At 35.6% G+C, this 25,403-nt stretch overlaps 1 protein-coding gene across 1 annotated transcript; it reads right to left on the bottom strand.

The window, feature by feature from the left end:
* Positions 1–270: 270 nt before the first annotated feature.
* On the bottom strand, positions 271–24,321 carry LOC129925717 (cyclin-dependent kinase 17-like). Its single transcript, XM_056025897.1, has 3 exons — positions 24,187–24,321; positions 23,418–24,065; positions 271–390 (listed from the first exon to the last, which is right to left on the bottom strand). The coding sequence occupies exons 2-3, from the start codon at positions 23,710–23,712 to the stop codon at positions 377–379; spliced, it is 309 nt and encodes a 102-aa protein (XP_055881872.1). The 5' UTR covers positions 23,713–24,065; positions 24,187–24,321; the 3' UTR covers positions 271–376.
* Between the last annotated feature and the right edge of the window lie 1,082 nt (positions 24,322–25,403).

Here is a 25,403-nt window from a genome sequence, read left to right as displayed (position 1 = left end):
GAATCGTACAAACACATATAATCCCAGAAGTTTTCACTATGAGTGTATTTAGGGTTGAGTACAAAGGGGTAACTTGAGGTCATCAAGATTTCAGGCAGCAGAAAGTAAAGCCTTCCCTTTCGTTTCGTCTGCCAATGTCAAACGGGACTTGGAGAATGTCTTCTCAGGCGGAAGCACGAGATTGGCGTGGCGATGATCAGTCATATCTCCTGCGCAGGATGTCACAGAGTCAAAGGTCAGATGAGTTCATCGGATTGTTTGAAGTCAACCGATGAGCGTCACACATGAAAGCGTCTGTGAGGGCGATATGCCATCAGAAAGTGACTGGTAGGCCCAGATCTCCCGGATGGACGCGGGTCAGTTCAAGTCTGCACGCTCAAGATCTAGCTGCTTGGTAATAAGAGAGTACAACGTTAACAAAAACATAATGAGCACAAAGTGAATTATTAAGTACAGAGGCAATATCTCCATCACCAGTGGGAGAAGTGGAAACAAAAAAAAGGGGGGGGGGGTTGGGCAACTAAAAAAGAACCACGCTATATTGCATTAAATCATAATGATTATGTAGCATAACTCGAAGAAAAAAACAACTAATGGCTTAATAAAGAACAAAGACAATCTGATTGAGTGAGCTTATCCCAAAAACACATTTTATCCCATAAAATAAAATGGGTGTGACAAAAAAAAAACAACAAAAAAAAACAACACGAAAAACCATAAAACTAGCATTTCAGTTAAAAAAAAACACAGCTTAATGTACCAAGTTTCAAAGCCCACTGGTTCAACTGTTGGCACAACACATTAAGTTGGTGAAATACACAAAGGAAAACGAGAAAGTTTTTGTCAACCACTAGATCTAACAGTTTCAACCCAGACAACATTTTACTGACGCGTCAGAACGCGTTAAGACGACCTGTACTGAAGTAAGAAAATGAAATAGCCATCACCTGCTCGTACAACAGACAGCCTAATTCAAAGTATTTTAAAACAACGACAACAACAAAAGTTTTTAAATCTTTCACCAAAGATAAAACAAACAAAAAAAAAATGTACTAACATGATGTGCTGTGTGAACCCCAGTGTTCTCATTCCGTCCCACACGCTTCACCTACATAGGTTGTCTTTTTTTTTGTAGACCTTCGTGCTGTTCTACCTCAAAGTGCGCACTCCCCTTCACCTCTCTAGCACGTCCTAAAGAATTAGGCGAACGAGGCTGTGACGTCATAACTACTGCCCACCTCACCCGCTATAAAAGCAAAAACAAAACAAAGCAAAACAAAAACATTTAAAAAAAAAAAAAGGTTTCTATGCACGTGGCTTCGCATGGAAATGGGTGCACGTGCCTTGATGTGAGTGTGCGCGTGTTTTTATATTTATTTTCCTCCGTGAGTGTCCCAGATAGGTTTTGGAAATAAGGGGAGGGGGGGGGGGCAAGGACGCAACAATGAATACATCACTTTGGATGAGTTTAAAAGAGGTAAACACAAAGAAAGTAAGAACAAGCCAGTCTAGGCACAAGCCAGTCTAAGAACAAGCCAGTCTAGGCACAAGCCAGTCTAAGAACAAGCCAGTCTAGGCACAAGACAACAGAAGAATGAAGAGGGGGAAGAACGTTTGTTGGTAGAATGAAATTCATCGATGTATTCCTCCATGTATCTAACTACAGAGAGAGAAGAGAGAGAAAGGGGTGGGAGAGAGAGATGGAAAAAGAGAGATAGAGAGAAAGAGTCGGGAAGAGAGAAGGAAGAGACAGAAGAAGTGAGCTAGAGAGAAAAGAGAGAATAGAGAGGAAAAGTTAAGGTCGAAAAGTTAGCAATCAAAACCAATTAAATCAAGTCTGAAGTCACTGTCCAGGCGTACAACTCCACTCATTAAATTAGACTAGCCATTACACTTGAAGCATTGGGGGAAAAAACTATTTATTAAAAAACAACAACTTCCTTTTGAAACAGGTCTACAACAGGTCTACAACAGGGTCTACAACATGTCTACAACAGGTCTACAACAGGGTCTACAACAGGGTCTACAACAGGGTCTACAGCATGTCTACAACAGGTCTACAACAGGGTCTACAACAGGTCTACAACAGGTCTATCCATTCACCCCATAGGCTTGAATTTCGTTTCTCCAAAATTGAGATCAATGCTAAGTGGGTATGTGTGCTAGCTAGTTCAATGGGACGAAACACTTGAATCCATTGATATTTTCTAGCACTCTGGGCAAGCCTAGGAGCAGGTTTGGACATCGTTTGATCACCTCCTGCGTGGCTCTTGGTTAGATGGCATTATCGTGTTAAGTGAGGATACTTCTCAATGGATAAGTGTTTCCTTAACCCCACAGGAGATGTCAAACAAGGCTTTTTGGCAGCAGAGATAGGGACAAAAGCGATGAAAAAACGACAGCATTAACTTATGAGAATAAATTCGTGAATGAAACTGACATCGATTCCAGCAGAAATAAATAACAAATCAAGACCTATCTGACCTCACAAAGTACTAAAAACATTAGGCGAACGAATCAAATTTTTGCGTAGACATTTCAAATCCACTACCAGACTTATGCATACAGGCCACACTGTTAATGTAAAGTGTTTGCATTTTTAGTTTTTTCACTAGAGACCGAATGCCTTTGTTTCAATGAATACGACATTGCTGTACTTCTGAGGTTCAAACACCGATGTACATCACTCCTAAGGGGAAAGAAGTTACTAAATCTACAAACACATTTTTTTTTTAAAAGAACATGATTGTGGAAACACAAACTCAGAATCGGCCCACGAATTGGTTCACTCAGGCAGGTAAAGAAGGCAGGTTTCAATATTTCCAGCATGACTATCAGAAGCTATGAACTGCAAACTATCAACCACCACAACCCTCTCTCTGCCAATACAAAAAGAAGAGCCGATACTATTGTCACGTTAAACCAACGGACGACATGATATGAAAGGGTACAGAGATTTATTAATGTTATTATTATTACATTGTTAATATTCATATGTATTCAATGAACTGATTATTACAAAGATATGGTTCAATGTAAAACTGGCCTAACTGAAGTTTTTGAATGATAAATTGATAGTTTTGCAAAGGGCCAACACTTATGTCTCATTCAGTACTCCAAGGAAGAAACTTTTCAGTTTGCGGTTTTGCTATATATGGAAAGTACTGTACAATATAAAGCACTGCTTATAAAATGTTAAATACTTTATTCGATTAATATACATACCGATGGCTTTTTTTTTCTTTTTAAAACAAAACTAAACATTATATTTAAAATATAACATAAAACACTAAATTTAGTAATACTAAAAAATTTTAGAACACTATTTAGAAAAAGAAAAAAAAAACATTTGCCTGGATGTTTTAAAATATACAGAAAGGTCACCTCCCTTTCTAATATAGTCTCCCCTTTTTTTCAAAATTAATAATGAATAGGTGTAAAAAAAAAAAAAAGCTTGCATTGTTAATTGAAAAAAAAAAAAAAGTAATTGCTTTTGAACAAATATATAAATATCACGATTTTCATTATCTTTTCTAGTTTTTTGCAATCTTAACGGGACGGACAGACAAAACTTGTAGTGGCTATTCCCCTTTTGGAGCTTCTAAAAATCCGCTTATGGTAGAGGTGTGTAGATCTATAATTTGGTAAGTTCTATGTTTGGGATTTTTTGAGTCAATACAGTTAGAGAAAAGTAACTTGTATGGTAGTGCGTTAACACCCCCCCCCCGGCCAAAAAAAAATTGTTATTCTAAATATATTCCCTGACGCAACAACTGTCCACCTATATCCCTACCCATATTACATTTCCTTTAGGCAACAACTGTACAACTGTATGTCTACCCATATTACATTTGCGTCAGTCGAATAATAAACATTAATTACATGTTATAAAATAAAAATAGGTCGAATCGTAAAATGTATAATAATAAATCAACTCGGCAGTTCACAGAGATGTTTTGAATGCTGCAGTCCCTGCTCGCGATACTGACAAGAACTGGAGTCTCGAATGTGTTTACACCCGGTAGCTAAATATAATGTGTGTGCCTCCGTGTGTGTGTGTGTGTGTGTACCTGTGTGTGTGTGTGTGTGTACCTGTGTGTGTGTGTGTGTTTGTACACGTGCGCGAAACCATGGCGAGCAATGCCAGAAATACATTACAACTAGCAAGTAATGCTAAAAATAAAATGAAGGTATAGCCTTGATAAAAGACGTGTAGTTAAATATAGAGGCTTGGTTAATATAGACGCGTTATAATGTTAGGCACATACAAGGCACAGCTAATGAGACTACACAAGATTCATTGGCCATCGCTTTTCTCAGCAAACCCAGCTCAGTTGAGACATCATATTTTCAAACAAATCTAATAGCATAACATGAACAACACAGCGTCTCCACTACACAAAGCTACCAGTAGCACTCAGAGAGAGAGAGACGTTAAAGACAAGGACTACTTACATAAGCGCAACCTTTTTTTTTTCCAGCCTCTTTTCACCTCGCTATCTTAGCATAAAAATGACTGACACATTATAATAAAAAAAAGTTATAGATCTACGCAAAAACAAATGTCAATAGCCACTGAACTGTGCACTTAAAAAAAGAACTGTAGTATAGATATTACATAAAGCGCCAATGAACGTCTTCAATGATGACTCTATATTCATGTATTTCACATTTTGTGCTGAACTGTCCACAGGGTCCTAGTTCTTTCTTCTATTTATAGTTGTCCCAGAGTACTGGGCCTTAAACACCCCGCCTTACAAAACAGATTAACTCTTTTTATCCACGATTAAAAAAAAATGCCACGTGAAACAAGTAGTTGGACAATATTTAGGCCAAGGTAAAAAAGATCAAACACATTGTATATCTTATAGTCAACTTCCCTAGCGACAATTCTAACTAAGCTGAACTGAACGCTGACAAGCTGGTCAACGCAGCTAGACACAATTAGCTCATCGTCGGTCAAACTGGCAGGAAACTGTGAGTGTTTGGGTCTCTGGATATGAAGAGAACAACTAATTGCGAGAACAAGGCCAGCAAGGAAACTCAAACAGAATCAGGTCCAACCTACTTATGCCAACCCCACCTCCTTTCAACCCAAACGGGTGTGAGCATAGCTAAACTGAGATGATTCGATGTAAAGCAAAGGTGCCCCAACCTGGGAATGAAGTGCTTCGTGTGAAGCTGTTGTACACAAGCTTGGAGAAAGGTCGCATCAAAGCTTTTCAGTCTGTAGTTGAGGCGCCATGTTTTTGACCCAAGCACTTATAAAAAAAAAAGAAAGACAGCTATGGATTATTTCAAGAAAATCCTGCCCCACAAAAAATTAAAAAGTGCAAGTTTCAAAATTATTCCAAACATAGCAGACATTTTATAAAGTAAAAATGTACCCACTTTTCTAATATCAGACAAATATCAAATGTATTGATATTTTTAAATCGAAAGAAGTTATTACCACAAAAGAAAAATTAATTATGTTTCGTTCACTGATCCCCTGTTCTGAAAACGTGTGCATAGAAAGTAACTCTATAGGCCAGAAAGAATTGCTTCTCATGCTAATTATACTTGTATAATCTATATCGTAAACTATTGGACGGTCATAAATCCATCTCAAAGAGTACGGGGTCTGACCAGGAGAGAAACCAGGGTTACAGGCGTTTTACTCCCCCCCCCCTTTTGCATTGCTTCATGCAGTTGTTAGTGAAGCTTTGAAAGTTACTGAATGTCTTAGAGTCTCTCATTATTTATGCTGCTTCAATGTTAAACCAAGTATACAAAGATACATTTAGAAAGTTTCAATAGAAAAGTGTCATAGGTTCACAGAGTTCTAGAGTTGACTTATAATTTTAGCTTCTGCAAATATAAAAAAAATAATATTTTGTTTCATTTCTTTATCTTACCTCGCCTATGTTAAAGAAACAAGAAAACCTGCCCAAAATTTTACCCTGGCACTTTTAGTGAAATCATTCTAAAAGCAGTAAAATAGACATGCATTTTAAAAAATATATTTTACAAAGTTTATTTATTTTACATATTTACATGAAATTATTCTGATTGCGCAATAGCAGCTACACTTGAAAACACACTAGAACACACCTATACTTGTAGATTTCAGCTATTGCACACTTCATATGGTAACGACAGATTCAAGTCAAACGGAAATCCACATGAAACAAGTGTTTCAAAGCAGTGGCTAAGCATTTAACCTACTGGCTTAACAAAGCGCTTCTTATTGTATTATAAACACACTAGTCGACCGGCGGAGTAGCATACGCCGCTAATTAGCAGGGCCTGCCTTAGGCCATTGCAACCTATGCGACCGCAGTGAGCCCCGCACTTTCATAGGAGCCGCGCTAATTGTAGGTGTATAAATTATTAAATTAAACCATTTTATAACTTATAACAGATTTCCCGTGGCTTCTGTCGATTTACCAGGAGCTCCTGGAAATCTCCTGAAATTGCAAAATATACGAAAAAGTCCTGGAAATATCCGGAAATTATTAAATCTATAGAAAACTCATACCAATCTCCTGAAATATATAGACAAAAATTGTCATTTTCGAGTGTCATTCAATATGGATAACGACAATCCTACGCGCGATTAAAAAAAAACGGCATTGTTCCGTAATTTTGGAATCTGGTAAAAGAAGCTTCTCGCGACTCAAACTAATGAAGAATTACTGGAGGTCAACTATTCTCGTAGATAGATTGAAACATTTGGTAATTCTTGCTATTGAGCGTGATCTATGTGGGAACTAGAATTTTTATGATATACTGTATGACTTCGCTACACGCAAGGCTCGTAAAGTAATTCTGTACGTAGTAAAGAATGAATAAAATGCAAAGACGAATGTATTTTCTAATATAAACTCTTCATTTTCACTTATAATCCGTATCCCTACCACAAACTGGGCCCCGCGAATTCCGTTTCGCATAGGGCCCCATAATGGTTAAGTCCGGCCCTGCCGTAGGGTAACTCTAGTCCGACTTGCTGAGATAAAAGAGTGATCTTTCCTTTATTTCTTGTCCAAACTCTTGAGCCATGAAGAGAATTATTTAAACACATAATGTCTTTGCCTCTGTGTCAACTTTTCAATGAGATGTTGGCATAAATTAAACACCTTTATTTCGCGCATGCGTTGGACAGAACAATACCGAGCACGAGTGTTGTGTACATTATTATTACATTATATCTTATTACAAAGCTTTTATCAATTCAGTCTGTCTGGTACAAATGTGTACACGCTTTTTCTTCTCACTTCCCATTCTCGGATCAAGTTGAAATTTCGCACAATTATTCATAGTCCATGGCAATTCATGAATCTATGAAAAACTTTAACAATTAGGGGTAATTAATTTTTTTCCTACAGAAAAAAAAGGGAAATAAACATTTTATTATTGAGATATATCATTATATGGCAGTGACTTTGCGGTTCTTTTCATTAGACATATCTTTTGTTTTAACTTAGCCTATGATTATTATTTTATTATTTTGGAACTGCAGAACTGACCACTATATGAACATCGGTTTATTTTGACACCGATCTAATCTTGATCTCACACACTTCAAAGTCAAGAGGGGGGAGGGGGCACCTGAAGTAAGGAGAACGAGGCTGAAACAGCAGAAGGTAATACAAAAAGATATTAAGACACTTGGTAAGTAATGTCGCACGCAGACTAAATATAGATCATGACAAAAATCATGTATACAATTATTTAGAATAATTATCTCTGGTTGACCACAGCAAATAAATGTGTGGGTAAAAAAAAGGGGGTCAGTACTAGTGTTTTACTTAAGTCATAAAGAGACCAGTCTTTAGTCATACAGTGATTAGTCTTCGGACAAAGTGTTTTAGAGAGAGATTAGACTTAAAATTTGGGAGAGCAGCAACTTTTAAAATGGACTAGTTCAAATGGATAAATTGATCAGCAAAATATTCACTCACACTCACTCACTCACACACACACACAAACGTAAAATCAAAGTTATAATCAAAGTTTAACGTGAGTTACAATCATCGCACTGCCAATGAGTCTACTGCCAACTCACACATGATGACCACCTCTTAGTCACAATAACAATAGACTGTTGACATGAACGTTGCACACAATTCCTCAGAATTAACGATGACAGTCATGGCCCTAATCTCCTGACAGATGTGGATGGTGGTGGGTAGGACTCGAACCCGGAACCATGGTGATGAGAGTCAAGAGCGCATGCTACTCGACCAGGCATCGCATTTAGTAAATGAACTCTACCGACTCTCTCCTACTGTTTTTTTTTTTTTGTTGTTAACCACAGGCATAAGCGCTTGGTTGCCATAGAAACAGATCAAATAAAGGGAGCGAAAATGGATTACAGACTTAGTTTTAGTGCAGTGTTTACTAAAAAAAAAAAAAAAATTCTAACGAAACACTTCGCACATTCTGAGTATTTAGTGGAATACTTTGCTTATTTCTTTTTGAGAGATGAATTCACGCGGTGACCTATTAGTTAATGATCCCAGTAGTTCTTGGAACACCTATTCAGGCCACGAGGAACACTAGGGTTGCGTGGAAAACAGTTTGGGAAACACTCTTGATTTAGTGCATACTGCCTTGAAGCTATGCCTGTGTAGCTTCTGACACACAGAGACAAAATATGTAATGAATTATTTATATGTACCCACTGAACCTGAGTCTGAAACAGAGTGTACAATGTAATATTATAGATCCATATTCTACATATCTTGGTCTATGATGTAATGCTCCATGTGACGGCGGAGTTTCTGTCTTGTTGTGTTTGTTAAATGTTTGACTTGTTTCGGATGTTCCTTCAGAAATGAAGATCATCTACTTCCTGGTCCAAACCTCCCGCAGGACGAATGGAGATGGCAGCGGGCAGGATATGAGCCCCCGGAATTTCGAGGCAACCAAACGCCAGTCAGCAAGCATACCGCACGACCAGGCAGCCATCTGGGAAACATACAATTAACCCTTTACATACAAGCATATATGCCCACATAATCCATCAACATGTATAGCAATATACACAAGACATCAGACTCTTCTCTTCAAAAGCAAATCCTTGCATTTGTATTCGTGTGTAATTGTTTTCGATGAGACACGAACAAATTGTTGCATAAATTAATCTCTCTGGTCCTAATGATGTACAGAGATTGCACGCTATCTAATTCATCTATAAATAAACAAGTCTTGATCGGAGGGGAGTGGGAGGGAGCAATGGGCTGGTGAATCTTCAATAGAAATCTCCCTAGGGAGATGTATGAGACAGATAATACGGGCGCCGTGAAATTAGGGTTTGTTTACCAGCGCCCCGTCTACACCCCACGCCCACTTCTTACAAGCCACCCACAATGTCTACATCGCATTTTCTTTTGCTGCTAAGACACCCAGTGGGATAAACTATTGAAACATTGCAGGGTCGGAGCCACCATGTGGATGTAGTCATTGCCAACTTAAAACTAAAGATGGAATGAAAAACAAAAGGGGCTGAAAAAAAAAAAGTGGAAAAGACATTTCTTCTCCTCAATGACTCGCAGGAAGTTAACCTTACCTAATAGAACTATATTAGGGACATACAAGCACGACATAATTTTACACACTACTATTTATTTATTTATTTATTTTGAGGTTCAAGTCGATCAACGTGTGAAATCTTTAATTTTGGGAGGAGGTGAAGCTAAATATCCCCTCCCCCCGGACCAGCTCATGGAATTCGGAAACTGTAGTTTTGCTTTCCTTTTTTTTTTTAACTGTTTCTAAGGCGGTTGTTTGAAATCTATTAGGTGTGCTTTATAAATGGAGCCTAGCGAACAGTAGGAGAGCAGGTCAAAGGTAAGTACTTTATTGCCGGTGGGGCTACGTCCATGAAATCTATCAACATTGTAATAATTGTAGTAACACTGAACAATAATCTTCTTTTAAGTAAGAAACTACCTATGAAACCAACCAAAATGTTATGGTTTCGTTGTTCACGAGACAGTTACGTAACGTATACCATTACCAGTGTTTTGTTCCGCTTCAGACCTAACACCGTGGATCAGGATCTAGCTAACGGCAAACGTATAATATCAAACAAAATACTTCAACTAATAGTGAGGGAAATTGCATCATTTATTTTGAATCAGTCATGTATATAATTTTAATAGGTCTAAAATAACAATAAGAAATGTCTTCGATTGGAAATATTTTTATGAATGTTTTTTTTTTTGTTTAACGCAACTTTCATGCTTATAGAATGCTCAGCGCGATCCAATCTGTGTATGTCTGGGGGGAGGGGGGACTATCTGGAAGGTTTCTGTGCTGTTTTTTTTTCAGCAAAAATAAAAAGTTGTAAAGTCTGAATTCTATTTTGGGGTCTCGAGCCTCCATGGTAGAAGGCCGACGCGTTAGCAACTAACTACACAAGTACTTATACAAATAGAAAGTTGTACGGTAGTATTAATCTATTGTTAGTTTAAAATTTAAAGCGAATGACCTAATTCTCAACACAAGGCATATCTTTCCTTAGATTATCTTTCTATATTAAAACAAAATTAATTACGACTAATTGATTAATTAATTGGGTATTTTTTTTAATGCTCCGTGTGTTGTCATCGACATTGATTCATTGTGCAAAGTTTCAACGTGATTCGACAATGGGAAATGGGAGAAACAACGTGCGCAAGATTCCACCCAGACAGACAGAGTGAGTTGATATAAGATTTGAGGGGGGGGGGGGGGAAGCGTTCTACCAAGGCCAAGAGAAGGCACAGCAAGTTAAAAAGAGTCTCTAGTAGGGCGATACTAGTCTTACTTGGCTTGAACAATATCCTAGGTCTAAATGTGAGAAAGACAAGTTTCTGTATCATTGCAATGTTTGTAAACCATTGGAAAGTGGACACTGCTGTAGGCTGTTCAAAGTCTCGTGAGTTGTGTGCACCTCTGGGGAGTGCGGCAACGTAAAAAGAAAAAAATAATTTCAGTTATGGAAGGAGGCGAGGAACATGAAAAGGGTGCTTGGGATTAAAAAAAAAAAGGTTTGGGGGTTCGCTGGATAATGCTCCGTTTATCAGCAGCGTCACCTTTGTGTGGAGCGATGCTTTCCTCGCACACTTAAGTCTGCAAACACGTTTAGATTTGTTTTTATTCAGTTGTATAAAGCTTATCAGCATCAGCACCGCTCTGAGAGTATGTACCTCGCTAGCTCTTTCTCTCCCCCCCCCCTCTCCCGAAACTCAGCTTTATTCTATGAATCTCTTTCTCTCCCTCTTTCTTCCATTGCCCCTGATGTTGAAATGTGCATCACAAAGATAGACCAAAACGTAAAACCTACGCATCTTGCCTAAGCTATCAGTCCTAATGGTTTATTATTGGAAAGATTGGGTCAGCACTATCATCCCGGCACAGTATTAACAAGAACACACCCACGGTTCCCAGATAATAAATTCACACACACACACAGACATGTTATATAGTACATAAAACTTGGGTCCATTAGTCACACCCGTGACTCAAGACATAAAACTACCATATCCCCCCCCCCCCGCCCTTTTTTTTTTGTCCAAATTGATATTACTTAATGTATTTCAAGGTAACGGGAAAAGAGAAAGAAACTACATCTGAGGATCTTGTGAGCACGGAGGCGTTCCTGGGGGGCTCAAGAAGGCAGTTCATCTTCTTATCCATTTTTACTTCAAGATAAGCAAGAAGTATTAGATGCACACAGATGGCGCACGTGCGCCCCATCCCCATTTATATAAAAAAAAAAGTGAAGCGACTGCGTCCAACTTGAACTGAATTATAGTCTGGGAGAGAGAAGAAGAAAAAAAAAGGTACTATCCATATCTACGTTTGTGCCTCATTCGGTTATTAGGCGCAACCCTATACCTATATCTATCTATGATGTATCAGCTAACGCTACGCTATCGCATTTTTTTAAGTATATAAATTGGGTTAAGCGAGGAGTAGGGGAAGGGATGCCTGATTCATTTCGTGAGAAAACAGGATGACCATGTTAGGCAGCAAAGAGCTCGCCAAGACATCCGAGTATTACTACATTTAAAATAAAAGAAGTCCGTCGTCCGCATCACGCTTGAAAAGAAAAAACGAACAAAATGTACAAATGTTATTTCAATATAATTCGTGCATAGAAGAGCTTTCAAAGTTTTGAATGTACAAAGATCTAGATAATTGTATTTTCAAATATTGACATAATCTCAAAGATGTGTCTGGATGATTACTATCTCAATGCGTTGTGACTGTTAAAATGCAAATTGTTGAAACAATACGATGGAAAAACACAAAAACATAACAGCCTTCGAAAGCAGTGGATAGTCGCCATTGTTGATGGTCTTAGTTTCTTCACATAGTTGTCATTGTTTAATTTTCATTTTCCAAACGATTCTCCGAGCCAGAAACAAATGTTGGAGGCATTTCCAAACAAGGCACTTTGTTAGAACATACAACAAGGCACTAGGTGGAGACCTTTACGAAATCATTTCAATAGGGCACTAGATAGAGAGATTTTATAACATGGCACTATTTGAAGACCTTTGAAAAAAAAAAAACTAGATGGAGACCTTTTTTTTAAATAAGAAACCTTTTTTTTAAGACTTTTGAAACAATGCATAGATGGAGACCTTTTATGAAAAGTCACTCATAAAAATATATATTTCTTCAACAGCATTTACATGATTTTTGGTGGAAAATTAATCAAATAATTACTTATCAATATAATTACTTTGTCGATAAATGTAACATATGTTAGTTAGACTATCACATGAACTTCTAGCACTATGGTCTTTCATTTAAACTTAAAGACTTCCTAAACATATCAACCCCCCCCCCCCAATGCCCCAATCCAAAAAAACTTAACTCCATCACTATCAACTAGGAAAAAATAATCCCTAAGTCACTATTTAAGATCTACTCAACTCATCTACTGAAAGAACAGCTGATGTGCAGAGATTGCAGTGTAAAGACCAATACTTATTTATCAACGCTTCTTCCTATTACAAAACAAATCTTCAAGATGTTCATCTCTGTTATATACATTTGATAGGGCGACAGGGACATTACAGATTAGCTTTGCAAGGGTTATGTTAAAACAGCAAGTGGAGCTTTACAGTCCAAGCAGAACAAGTAGTAGGGCAGACCAATGAAGTGTACACTTATTGAAATATCCATGACAGAAAAACAAAGTGTACAATGGGATAACAGAAAGGCTGATCAGCTCAATCAAACTCGAGATGCTAAGTGAAACTCATTAAAACCAAGTCACAAATATTATCTGAGAGTCAGCCTAAAAAAAAAGGTTTAGTAACTGACTTTTTACTAACTGTTGATGTTAGGTCGTTGGATTGCAGCTCCAGACAGCTAATACACCTCAACCAATGTAGGCGTAGTGTATTTGTAGTGAAATAAACTTTTAATAACTCCAACAAACTTCTTTTGTAAACAAAAACTCAATATAAATTTTATTAATATATACAGATTCCACTTGAGATATAGATTTAATAGTAACAAAAATGAAATGATATTTAAACAAAATCGAACTCCCTACAAATGCACATATTTATTCTCTTGCGTCTCTGAGTCGTCTCTCGTTCAGCTATCCACCACGTGACTCCCTAACATAAATTATGACAGAACCTGTCGTGGTTTCATCATTCTACACCAGCAAAAATTAATGCCCCCTTTCCTGATTGTTACCTTAACACATACACACTCCATTATATATATACTCAATAGACTTAGCAAATGAAAACAAATATTGCGAGCCTAATTACTAATTACGGTACAATATAATTATCCTTGAATTAAATTAGCTCTTCATCGCCTAAAGCGTACTGTAAAAAGTTTATATCATATGATATATAAATTTAAATTAGAAATCGCATTCTTTCTTTGTATTTCAAATATTTCTTTCTCTCTCTTTCGCTCCACTCATCCATCTATCTATCTGTCTGTCTCAACTATATGCATCTATACCTCTATATTTCTATCTATGTTATAGGCATAATTGTATAAAGATACAAATGAATAGTATGAACTCATGCCTACATAGGACATGTTAACTAATGCTTGCTTCTCTAATGTACTGACCGACTTCGAGCACAAGGGGGGCGGGGGGGGGTTTGAGTGTGGGAGTCAGATGTCATAGAGATCAGACAGCAGACATAAATAAACCAATCTAATAAATATCTGACATGAAAGTAACGCGAACTGAGTACCTGCTACTATATAGTCCTCCGGCAGGTGCACTATCTCTCAGGTAGTCATGTGACTTAAGACCGAAAGACGTACGTAACCTTCAAAGTCAGGGGGGGGGATGGAACCTTAGTGAGCGTTCGTGTGTGTGTGTGTCTGTATCCAGGTCTTCGTGCGAGTACTTCTTAACCCTCCAAGTCCCTAGCAGCCTAGCATAAGACCAGGCCTTTACGCGCCCTGGAGTTTGGAGCTTGCTGCTGCTGCTGTGTATATACTGTAGAACAGCGGCCGCGTCTGGGCGATGAGTGATGAAGTCATGCTAGTACTTTTGCTAATGTACTGTGTGGACAGCTTGTGCGCGTGCACCTTATCAACTGTAGCCATTAAACTGCCTTAACACACGCAACAGTGAGTGCGTGAATGTTCTTGAAAGCAGAACACTCAGACAATAACAAATACAAGTTGAACATGGTTGATTACAGCGCCTTCTCACCCCTTCATTATAATTGTCGATGAACAATATCCACCCCACCCCCCATCCTAATTTTTTTAAAGCCATGTGGCTTGTACTACTCAACACATCAGCTTTTTTTTCCCCCAATACAAATAATACAACAATTTTGCAATCAAAACAATATTACGTTTGAAAATGCGGCGCAGTGCCGTCTTTAGATAGCCGTACTCCCTATGTAATTGTGTGTGTGTGTGTTTGTGTGTGTGTGTGTGTTGAAGATATTCGTAGATGCATTTTCATTAATTTCAAGTGATTAAAACATCAAAATAAATATTCAACTTTATTATTGTTACTTGTAAATAAATGAACACTTCTTGTTTATTTTCCGTTCACTAGTAAGAAGCTGAAAAAGGATTATAGGTATCGCCTACCAAGGCAGCATCACAAATGAGGAAACCGGATCGCAATGGTGACCTTCCAACCATTGTCAAAATAAGCAACCTAAGCCTGTATGGCCAAATCATATCACAGGGCTCGCACTTTTAAGCACGGAACAGTACCAAGCTATAGACGATTGGAAGACAATATCAATGAATGAACAGGCCTGTAATTTAAAGCGACTCTGATTCTGGCAAAAGACAGAGAGGAATGGAGGGAGCTGATCAACAGATTATGTGTGGTGCCCCAACTTAGGGACAGGCGAAGGCGGGAATCAAAGAGACGTTTTATTGTGAAAAGATTCTCTTTTGACAAAGCTTCTATCAACTCACTCTGTCTGTCTGTCTGGTACAAAATGTTTGAACACGTGATTTCTCCCTCGACCTTTCTCGGATTAAGTTGAAACTTTGCGCAATTATTCATTGGCGATGGCAATACATAATAAATCAATACAAAAAATAACCAATTAGTAAAATAATTATTGGCAATTACATTAATAAATTAAATTAAATTAATCCTTCAGTACTCACAGATGTGGCTAACTATGTAGGGTTTTATCACCTTAGATAATTGTTCACGTTATTTCTCCCATACCCATTCTCGGATCAAGATGAAACTTGAAACAAACTTTAAACTTGATTTATTTTATCAAGAAATTTAACAATTAGTCAATTAATTATTGGTAATAAGTTATTTTGTTTGAAATCGAAAAGGTGAAATAACTGCTACATTATTGCTGTAAATGTGGAGTTAGATAAAATGAACTTTGGGTTGTTTTTTTTTTGTTGTTGTTTTTTAGTAAACTTGTATTAATAACGTAAGATTGAATAAGTTGGATATTTGTTGATGACATTTTAAAATTCACATTAAAGCATAAATATTTATTTTGATTGATTAGTTCAATGGAAAATAAACCTTGGCGATGTTTTATCACGCTCACATCTGCACAATTTTAAGTTTTAATATCACTGCCTGGTATTCTGAACATTAAAATAAAAATAATCTCCATAGAATCCTTAATGGTGCTGGTAAAGTCATTGTGAAAAAACAAACCCCATCTGGGCAGCTGTTTGAGACAAACATTCTTAAGAAAGCTAAAAAAGATTCTAGAAATAAAAAATCCCCCTTTAGGTCAGAATTGTGTGATGTTTCCATCATAAAAGAGATACAAGACACCGTTTGCAAAGACAAACACAAAAACCCTTTTGTTCACCCATCAATTAAATCTTTAAATAGAATTAAACTATCTGATGTAAACGTTTCACATTTAAATTATGAGTGAGTCTGGTGTGAATGTATATTTTGGTTTATAGTTATAATGTTTTGTTTGCTGTAATGCACAAATTGTAAGACAAATTTCCTTATGGATAATAGAGATTAATGTTATTATAAAACACAAGAACCTAGTGAACAATAATTTGATACAACGCTCTCCAATAATAAACCATCTTCTTTATTGAAGGGAAGACAACTACAAAGCAACCCAAACAACAATCCACATATAAAAATATGTGACAATACCTAAGGTGGGGACAAAAACATAATACATACGGAAATTATGATTTTGAAAATTCACAGACCTCTAACATTTTTTTCCGAATAAAAAAAAAGTATACACAGTACAGTATATTTTTAGATCTATATAGGAGTACTAGGAGATTTGAAAATGCCTTGGGCAAGGGAACTGTTTAAGCTATCGGTCCGAATGGCGAATGACTATTTTCTTGAACATATACCTAGGTAAAAATAGATGTCTGTGTCTAACCTTACATGAAGTAATAAACCAACAGCGGGAAATTTAGATCAGTACGTGTCTATAGTGGGCTTCGAATAGACACAATTGTTTCAAATAGACACAAACTGTTTCAAATAGACACAAACTTTACGTCAGATAAACACAAACTGTACTTATGATAGACAAAAACTGTACTTGTGATAGACAAAAACTGTACTTGTGATAGACAAAAACTGTACTTCAGAAAAACACAACTGTACTAATGATAAACACAAACAGCAAAATTTTGCAAACAAAAATTAAAGAGTATTGTCTTTTAAAAGTGGGCCGCAAAGTATTTTTAAATGAGATGGAAAAGGGGGGGGGGGGAAATTGAATGATATTTCAACAAATCTGAAACAAAAAAGAAAGGGGGTGGGGACTTCTAATCAATCTAATCAAATTAGCGTCTTCAAAGCCCCATGACTTAATTTTTTCTTACAGTCAAACACGCTTTCGTACTCCTGAGCACTTCTGTATAAATGTGAACTTACAAAGTCATTTTCTCAGTGGCCCCATTTGTTTTCAAATTTCGTATTGCTCTTTGATAGTGCGTGTGTGTGTGTGTTGGTGTGTGACATGTTTGCACGCCATTGCGTCTAAAGTTGTGCTTGAGCGCGCCCTGAGTGTGAAAATGACGTCATGCGATTGAAAAGCGGGGACATCGTTAGTTCCAGACGACATGTTCTAGTGTCACGTTTGTCTTGCAATGAATGGCTCATTTTGTGAACACAATTTAATTTGTTCTCTCTGTCAATAATATTTACTGCATTTGTTAACAGTCGGGGCAATGACAGAAGCAGACAAAAAAAAAAAGGGAAAAGTACTTAAAAGAGAATAACAACAGACCGAAGAAGTGTGTCCTCTGCATGTTTTCACTCTGCGTGTGTGACCAATTGTATTCTAAAACACTGGACTCATCGGTGTCAGTCCAAATACTGGAAAGAATCAAAGATGAAGGGAAGAGGGTAGCCTCTAGTTGTGTGTAGGGGGGAGGGGCGCTTATTTGTGTCTCTTGTTTCAAGGAGTGAAGAAATATTTGCCGTCCTCCGTCTTCTTTGCACAAATCCCTCCCTCCCCCCCCCCCCCAAAAAAAAAAAGTAATCCCAAGCAATAACAAGACTTTCAGAAAGTTGGCAAGACTTAGACGGAATTATAACCAGAGATTTTCGTTGATTGTTTACAGTTCTAAACTCGACCATAGAATGAAAGGGAAGAAGAAACAAAAAAAAAAAGTTAAACTCGACCTCTTTTCTCCCCTTCCCGTTGTCACAGTCATTATTTAGACAAATACTGATCTTTTGAAAACTTACCGATAGGTAATGATATTAAAACATGGAAATAACCAAATCAATATCCAATCCGTTATCCAAAGTTAGTAAATCTTTGCACACGATTTATTCCTTTTGATTTTACGCTATTGTGAATACTTTGCGTAATGCTATCAACAATACCTATTTAGCAGGAAGACATGGAGATGACAGGTTAACACGATAGCTGATGTCGAAAATGATAGATGCCCAAACTAGCAGACATAGAATAGGCCTATTTAGGACACATGCACTTTAGAAAAGAAAAAAGGTGAACTTCTAAATTCTACTTTATATTGTAATGTTTTGTTTACTATTATCATTTTTCAATGACAATGTCAAATTTTCTATAACACTGGAAGGTTCGCTAAAATTGTGTAAGTTTCCACTGTTCTATAATATTAAATTACCATTATCAACAGTGTAAGCTAGCCACTAACAAAACACAAAGTTTCATGTATATCCAGCACAAGCAAGCGAAACGTACTCACCAAATCATATGACAACAGGTTACTAGCGGTCACGAGCTTTCAGTGAAAATGTCACCAGTACTCACTCCTTACGTCTGAATCGATCATGGCAGCACACTCAACACGTTGGTTGCGCTACACACAACAATACAAAGTAACGGACGGACGTGATGAGAGCACAGTCCATTGTTCCCCCCCCCCCCAGCTTTGTATCTCATGTTAGCGTACATACTCAACTCACCGAGGAGAGACTGAGAACAGATAGGGGGGAGAAGTGGTGTTGAGATGGGGAAGGGGAAGAGGAGGGAGAAAGATGCCTACAAGGGTTGATGCACGAATGTGAACGAAGTAAAGGTTGAGCAACCGCAAAATAAAAAAAAAAAAGTATTTAAAACTGTTCACGGTAACTATAGATAGGACCATGGCGTCCCGAAGTGTTACTGGCAGTGCTTCCACTCAGACATTTATAAAAACACAGAATCTTGGTATTGTGATACAAAAATACCCAGATTTTTTTTAATTTTCTTTTTGTTTGTTTTAAATATCATTTACTTTACAGCTTATGCCGTGCGCCTAAAACTGACTATACTCTATAGTTATTACATCATTTAGATTAACATGTTCGGGTTAGTAACAAAATAACAATGAAACTTGTAACACAGATTCGATGATGCTATGGAACAGAGGTGTCATAGGTCTTAAACAAATATGGCCAGCGATATAATATAATAATGTAGTTACAAATTGTAAGTTTTCATAAAAATAATACTTTTTAAAAGGGGTAGTACAGAATACAAACCAGTATAAAATTAGCAATACCCTTCACATTTGCGAGCGAATGGCTGAGATTTAAAAAAAAAAAAAAAAAAAAACCTACTTTGGTGGAAAATACCCAGCGACGGAAGCCCTGGTTACTGGCTAACTTATCGCCCTCCTGATACCGACTTCCTGCCTAGTCTGGATTCTGTATCTAGTTACCCCTACCGCCACCCCCTCGCCCCAATCCGAAATCCCCTCCAAGACTTAGGGGTGATGCCAGATTCTTTTTATCTCTTCAAATGTTTACACCTTACTCTACTCTCTCACCTCACTTCAACCTACCCCGAACCCCCCCCCCGCCTCACAAACACACTCACCTTCAGATGCCGCCCCCCCCCCCAACTTTAAAGACTCTACCGCTACTTCCTCCTGACCGCCACTCCCTCCTCTCCCACCATGCCTCGCGTCTATGGCTACAGGTAGATAGAAAAAAAAAACAACTTCGCAGGCCTACCATGGAACAAGCACATAGTATGATTCAGCGAGTTACACGTGAAAATAAAAAGTTTAAACGGTAAGCAAGATAGGCCTAGTGTCTAGTTGATAGAGAACTTAAGAGGGAAAAAAAGGAACTGAAAGATAGAGAAAGAATAGGAGACCAAAAAAAAGGTAAGAAATTGGAAAAAGAAAGAAAATAAAAGAAAGAATATTTTAAAAAGTAATGAATAAGAAAGAAAATGAATGGAATAGAACAAAAAAAAAAGATAATTGAAAGATGAAAAAAAGAACGGTAGGACAAGAATATTGAAAGAAATTAAAGGAATGAAAATAAAAAAAGAAAGAAAAACTTTTTCTAAGAAATTGTGAAATTAAAAAATTAAGAGGACTATAAAAATGAAGTGGAGAAAGAAAAATTAGAAGAAAAAACCAATGAGAAAGGATGATAGGTTAAGTAGTTCGTAATGGATTGAAACAGAGCAAGAACACGCTCAAATTTAAGAGCGAAAGAAACGAAAAAACAACAAGATTAAGAAAGTAAAATAACAGGAAAAAGTAATGAATTATATTAGTATATTAGCATTAAGCAAGCTGCTCTAAATATAACGCTAAATCAATGCACTATGATTGTGTCATATTTAAGGCTAATGTCATCTACGCATAATTACGAGGACAGGCTTTTCACAAGCATTTAAGGGTGACACCATGTCTATATGTCTCTAGTTTTTGTATCCCATCAGGATTTGTTGAGTTTCGACTGTCAATTTTGTTCTGTCCAAATATAATAGCCCTTACTTCCGGTAGACCAATATAAAAATAATGCCGTGACTTATAAAGCAAATTTGTTAAGTTGTTGTTGTCTCTAAGTTTAACCCAATCAAGAATTGGAGATCTAGATGTATTATACACTTTATTATCTGAATTAGGGTTTGTGTCGTACTGAATCAGGACCCATAAGCTTCCATGTAGTAGATCTATGTCACAGTTTGTGGGAATCGGAATACGCTTGTTTACACAAATCTTATTAATCTAATTAAAAAAAAACGAAGCTGCTCTATAACTTATAAATATTATTTATTTTAATATAACCAAAAACTTTGGTTTTTAATAGCATTGAGTTGTGGTTAAATTTTAACTTAGATCATTTAAAGTCTGCAATGTCATTTCAATCAATCAATGTGATTGAATCAATAAAACAAAACGGCCTGCAACCAGAATTTCCAGAATGGTATGGAATGCGCATTATAAACATAATAAAGACTCTATATACCCTTTAGTCTCCAATTTTTTTCCAAAATGTCACCTAGATCTAGATCTTGTATTGTGACAAATAATGTCAATTTTTGAAGTTATAAATTTATTTTTGAAAATTAACCAATTGACTTAACTTTGTGAAATAAGTACACTGAGGCTCTCAACAACATAAAACAGTCTAATACAGGTACTAATATTATATAGTATTCTATACAAGCAATTAAGTACTGCAAGTACCGGTATGTAGAACTACAAGTCTAGTACGGTAGTCTAAGTATAGATTCTAGATATATATGTGTAGAACAACATACAAGTAGTCAGTACTGACAGTGTGTACAGCAATATATCCAAAGATTATTTTGTTAATAAAAACAACAACTCCTGAATAGCCACTGACACTGATATTTTTAAGGGTTATGCAGTATAATTATACGCTTAACTTTGAACTAAAGGAAAAAAAATACTAAAAAAGACTGCACTTTGGTCAATGTTTTTCACCGCATCATTTTTTTCTCCCCAAACTCAACCTGCATGCATATCTTGGTCTTGCTTTATGTCAAGAGTCAGCTTTCATCACAAAACGAGCTACCCTGTAATATCATTTTTATTTTTTACCTGAACTTTTGATAATATAAAACACACGCACACGCAGCTAACTTATAAGGGGAGAGAACCAAAGCGATGAAGAATTTTTTTTTTTCTATACTATTTTTTTCTCATGTTGTAATATGAAATATATGCTGATAAGATTTATGCTTGCTGGAGGGCCAAGCTTTCTTGCATATTTTGAAAACTTTAAAAATCAAAAGAAATGAAATAATAAAATGTAATTTGCTATTAGCAATTTGGTGCTCCTCAAAAAATGTAATGTAGAAAATTTTTTTTAAACTTCATTAAATATTACACATTGGAAGATTCTTTAAACATCCCCAAATAAAGTACTTTGAAATAATGTGAAGAAAAATAAGATTCAGAGTTTAGAATGGTTGCTTCTATATATATATATATATAAATATATAGATAAGCCCCTTTCTAATGGAGTCTTTTACTAATCATTACCCATTTGTTGCCAGTGTTGTAAAGCATCAATTGAATATAAATAAATGCAGATTAAAAGGCTGGAAATTATATATTTAACAAACAAACAATAAGATTTTTTTAAAAAAGCTCCCAAGAGCCAAAATAAATAAAGGGGTGAGTGTATATATAAAATATAAATATATATATTTATAAATCCTTTTTTTAAATAAAGAGATAAAATGTAAGTCAAAGCAATATATCTTAATTACTATATAGTCTCAGAATAATTTGGATTACACTTTTAAAGATTTCAAAATACTTCTACTGACCATACAAACATTTAAAATCCTATAAAATAATTATATTTTTGTGAATAATTCAAAACCGTTGTTAAGAATTACTTCGAGACAATACAAACCCACTTCACAAGAACAAGATTAAATACACTTCAAGTGAACAACCATTCTTCATTATCCCAATGGTAAAAAAACAAAACAAAAAAAAAACATAGTATTCCTAATTTCTCAATACTGCCTTTTGCCATCAGGAACAAGATGTTTACATTTTGTAGATTACTAATTTAATAGTTTTTCAATTTTAGCTTTGCGCTTGAGTGAGAAATATTACTCTATATTTCTTTAATTGTTATTTATAACTAATGTAATTACAACACATTTCCATAATGGATCAAAATCAAATTTGTGTCAATAATTATAAAGTTTTATATATTATTTCAGTAAAATAAATAAAAAAGTACATCATTTCCTTTAACTAAATACAGAATGATTCTAGCAGTACTAGACCCCAAAAAAATGTGTTATACTATACTAAACTTAATTGTGAGCATGCCTATGTAGATGAGCAAATCTACTTCTTATGAACATTGGTTGTAAATGTTACCAACATCATATAAGTATTTTTGCCAGCCTAGTGGCAGTGTAAACAAGGAAGTGAGCTACAATCAGATGCAATTCATCTTATCAAAACTAGAATCCCTTTAATTTTCTTTTCCTAAGGTTCAACACCTTACACTTTACATATATAATATATATTTGAATCTTGCCAATATATTTTCATTTTCTTGGCTCTAGTACCTTTAAAATGGGTAGAATTCATTGTCTATTTTTATATTGTAAACCAAAGTTAAAAAAACAACAACATAATACTACAGCAAAATATGCAGAACAAAGATCAGTGGCATAGTGATAGCCGAACAGTGAATACATTTATTTTAAAAAAAATACACTCACCATTTTCTTGAATGGCTCCTGTGGGTGCCAGGTATTCCTCTTGCTCTTCAGCATTTGTAGACAAATGATAATGCTGAGAATAAAGGGAAGGCGCTGAGGGTACTCTCATCTGGTCAAGAATTGGCTGGCTTCTGTGAAACTGGAACCTCTGGCGTTGTAGGGAAGGTTGTTGCTGTTGATTTAAAGCTGCAACATCATCAATTGTCATCTGCTCTGCCAACTCTGATAGGGTCTCATCTATGCCCCTATTTCGTTTGAGAGTCAATGATAGCCTTCGTTTAAGTTTTTTCATCATATTGTGCACATGAATGAGCTGTCAGGAGTGTGCATCTACGTGTTAAGCCAATTTTTCAGTTCTCAGACAGCGTTAGTAATAGTAGTCTTCCAGGACTGTGCCACATTGAGTGCCAGAGCAAATTGGAAGCATCAATAGAATGTTCCAGGTGACTTTGTAAACAGATGGAATGCTGTCAGTAAATCTATAAGGCCTGTTGCTTGATGAAAAATAAAGTCCCGTTCTGAGGTGAAGGTGTATGTTAATAACTGCATCATTTCTTTTCCATGCAGTTAATATACTGGTGACACAAGTTTTAATTAGTTTTAAGCAAAATCTTTTCTTTTTCTCAAACCATGGTTACTTTCACAGAGCTGTAGAAAAATATGTAAATAGTAGAAAAAAATATTAACAACTCGATTTAAAAAAAAAGCCATTCTATTAGATTCTATGTGTAAAATGTTTGTTTCTAATTACGAAATCAAATTATATTACTTTAGCTATACAGGTCTTCAAAACTAGTCTATGATCATTTGTCAAAGCCTGGAGAGATCACTTTCAATGTTCAAGGCTGTGAGGGAAAGAAAAAGAAGCCAAGGACCCTAGAGAAGAAGTATACAATACCACAATAGAGTGTAATCGACTTAAAGTGAAGATTGAACTTAAAAGACATTTTCAAGTTCATACTCTAAATACAATTAATAGGAAATGAGATTGTGCTTATTAAATATTATAAAATGATACAGATGAGTTTCTAAAATAGTTCTGACTTCTACTATGATGGAGTTCTACACTACTACTTTACTACATCTAGTTCTAATATAGAATAGTAAATACAATCTATTAACTATATATATATATATATATATATATATATATATATATATATATATATATATATATATATATATATATATATATATATATATATATATATATATATATATATATATATATATATATATATATATATATATATATATATATATATATATATATATATATATATAGATAGATAGATAGATATAGATAATATAGATATAGATAATATAGATATAGATATATATTATTAAATAAATATATATAAATAAATAATATATATATAGAGAGAGAGTGCTTTTTTTTTTGTGACAGTACACACCGCTATTGTGTACTGGCATCTTTTTCAATGTGGGAAACAAAATATTACTTTCTTGTATTTTAACGATTATTATTAATTTATTAGTAGTTAAAAGTTAGGCAATCCTTCACTGGGTACCGGGACCTATTTTTTTTTTTTACAAAAAAAGCACTGTATAATATATATATATATATATTAGGGGTGCACCGGATAGTACTTTTTGATATTCGGCCGGAGCCGGATATGACCGGGTAGTAAAATTTGATATTCAGCCAGAGCCAGATACCTAAGTGTCTTGTAAATAACTTGTGTTGCTGAACATTTTACGAAACTGTTAAATAACATACCTATATTGGTTGGTATTAATTAAAAAAGCACTGTATATAATATATATTTATATTATATATATATATTGTAAATAGATTATACTTGTATCTAATAAATAAATTATAATTATAAGAATTAGATTTATACTATAGATTTAGATCTAGGCCAGGTACTAGAACTAGGTAATAGGATATGTATATATATATATATATAATTTTTAAACAAGTCAGATGATAAAAATGTATACTCAATCTTAGTTCTAGAA

This window comes from Biomphalaria glabrata, chromosome 4 (genome assembly GCF_947242115.1).
Source record: "Biomphalaria glabrata chromosome 4, xgBioGlab47.1, whole genome shotgun sequence".
NCBI classification, from domain to species: domain Eukaryota; kingdom Metazoa; phylum Mollusca; class Gastropoda; family Planorbidae; genus Biomphalaria; species Biomphalaria glabrata.
This window is presented reverse-complemented; position numbering and strand designations above follow the sequence as displayed.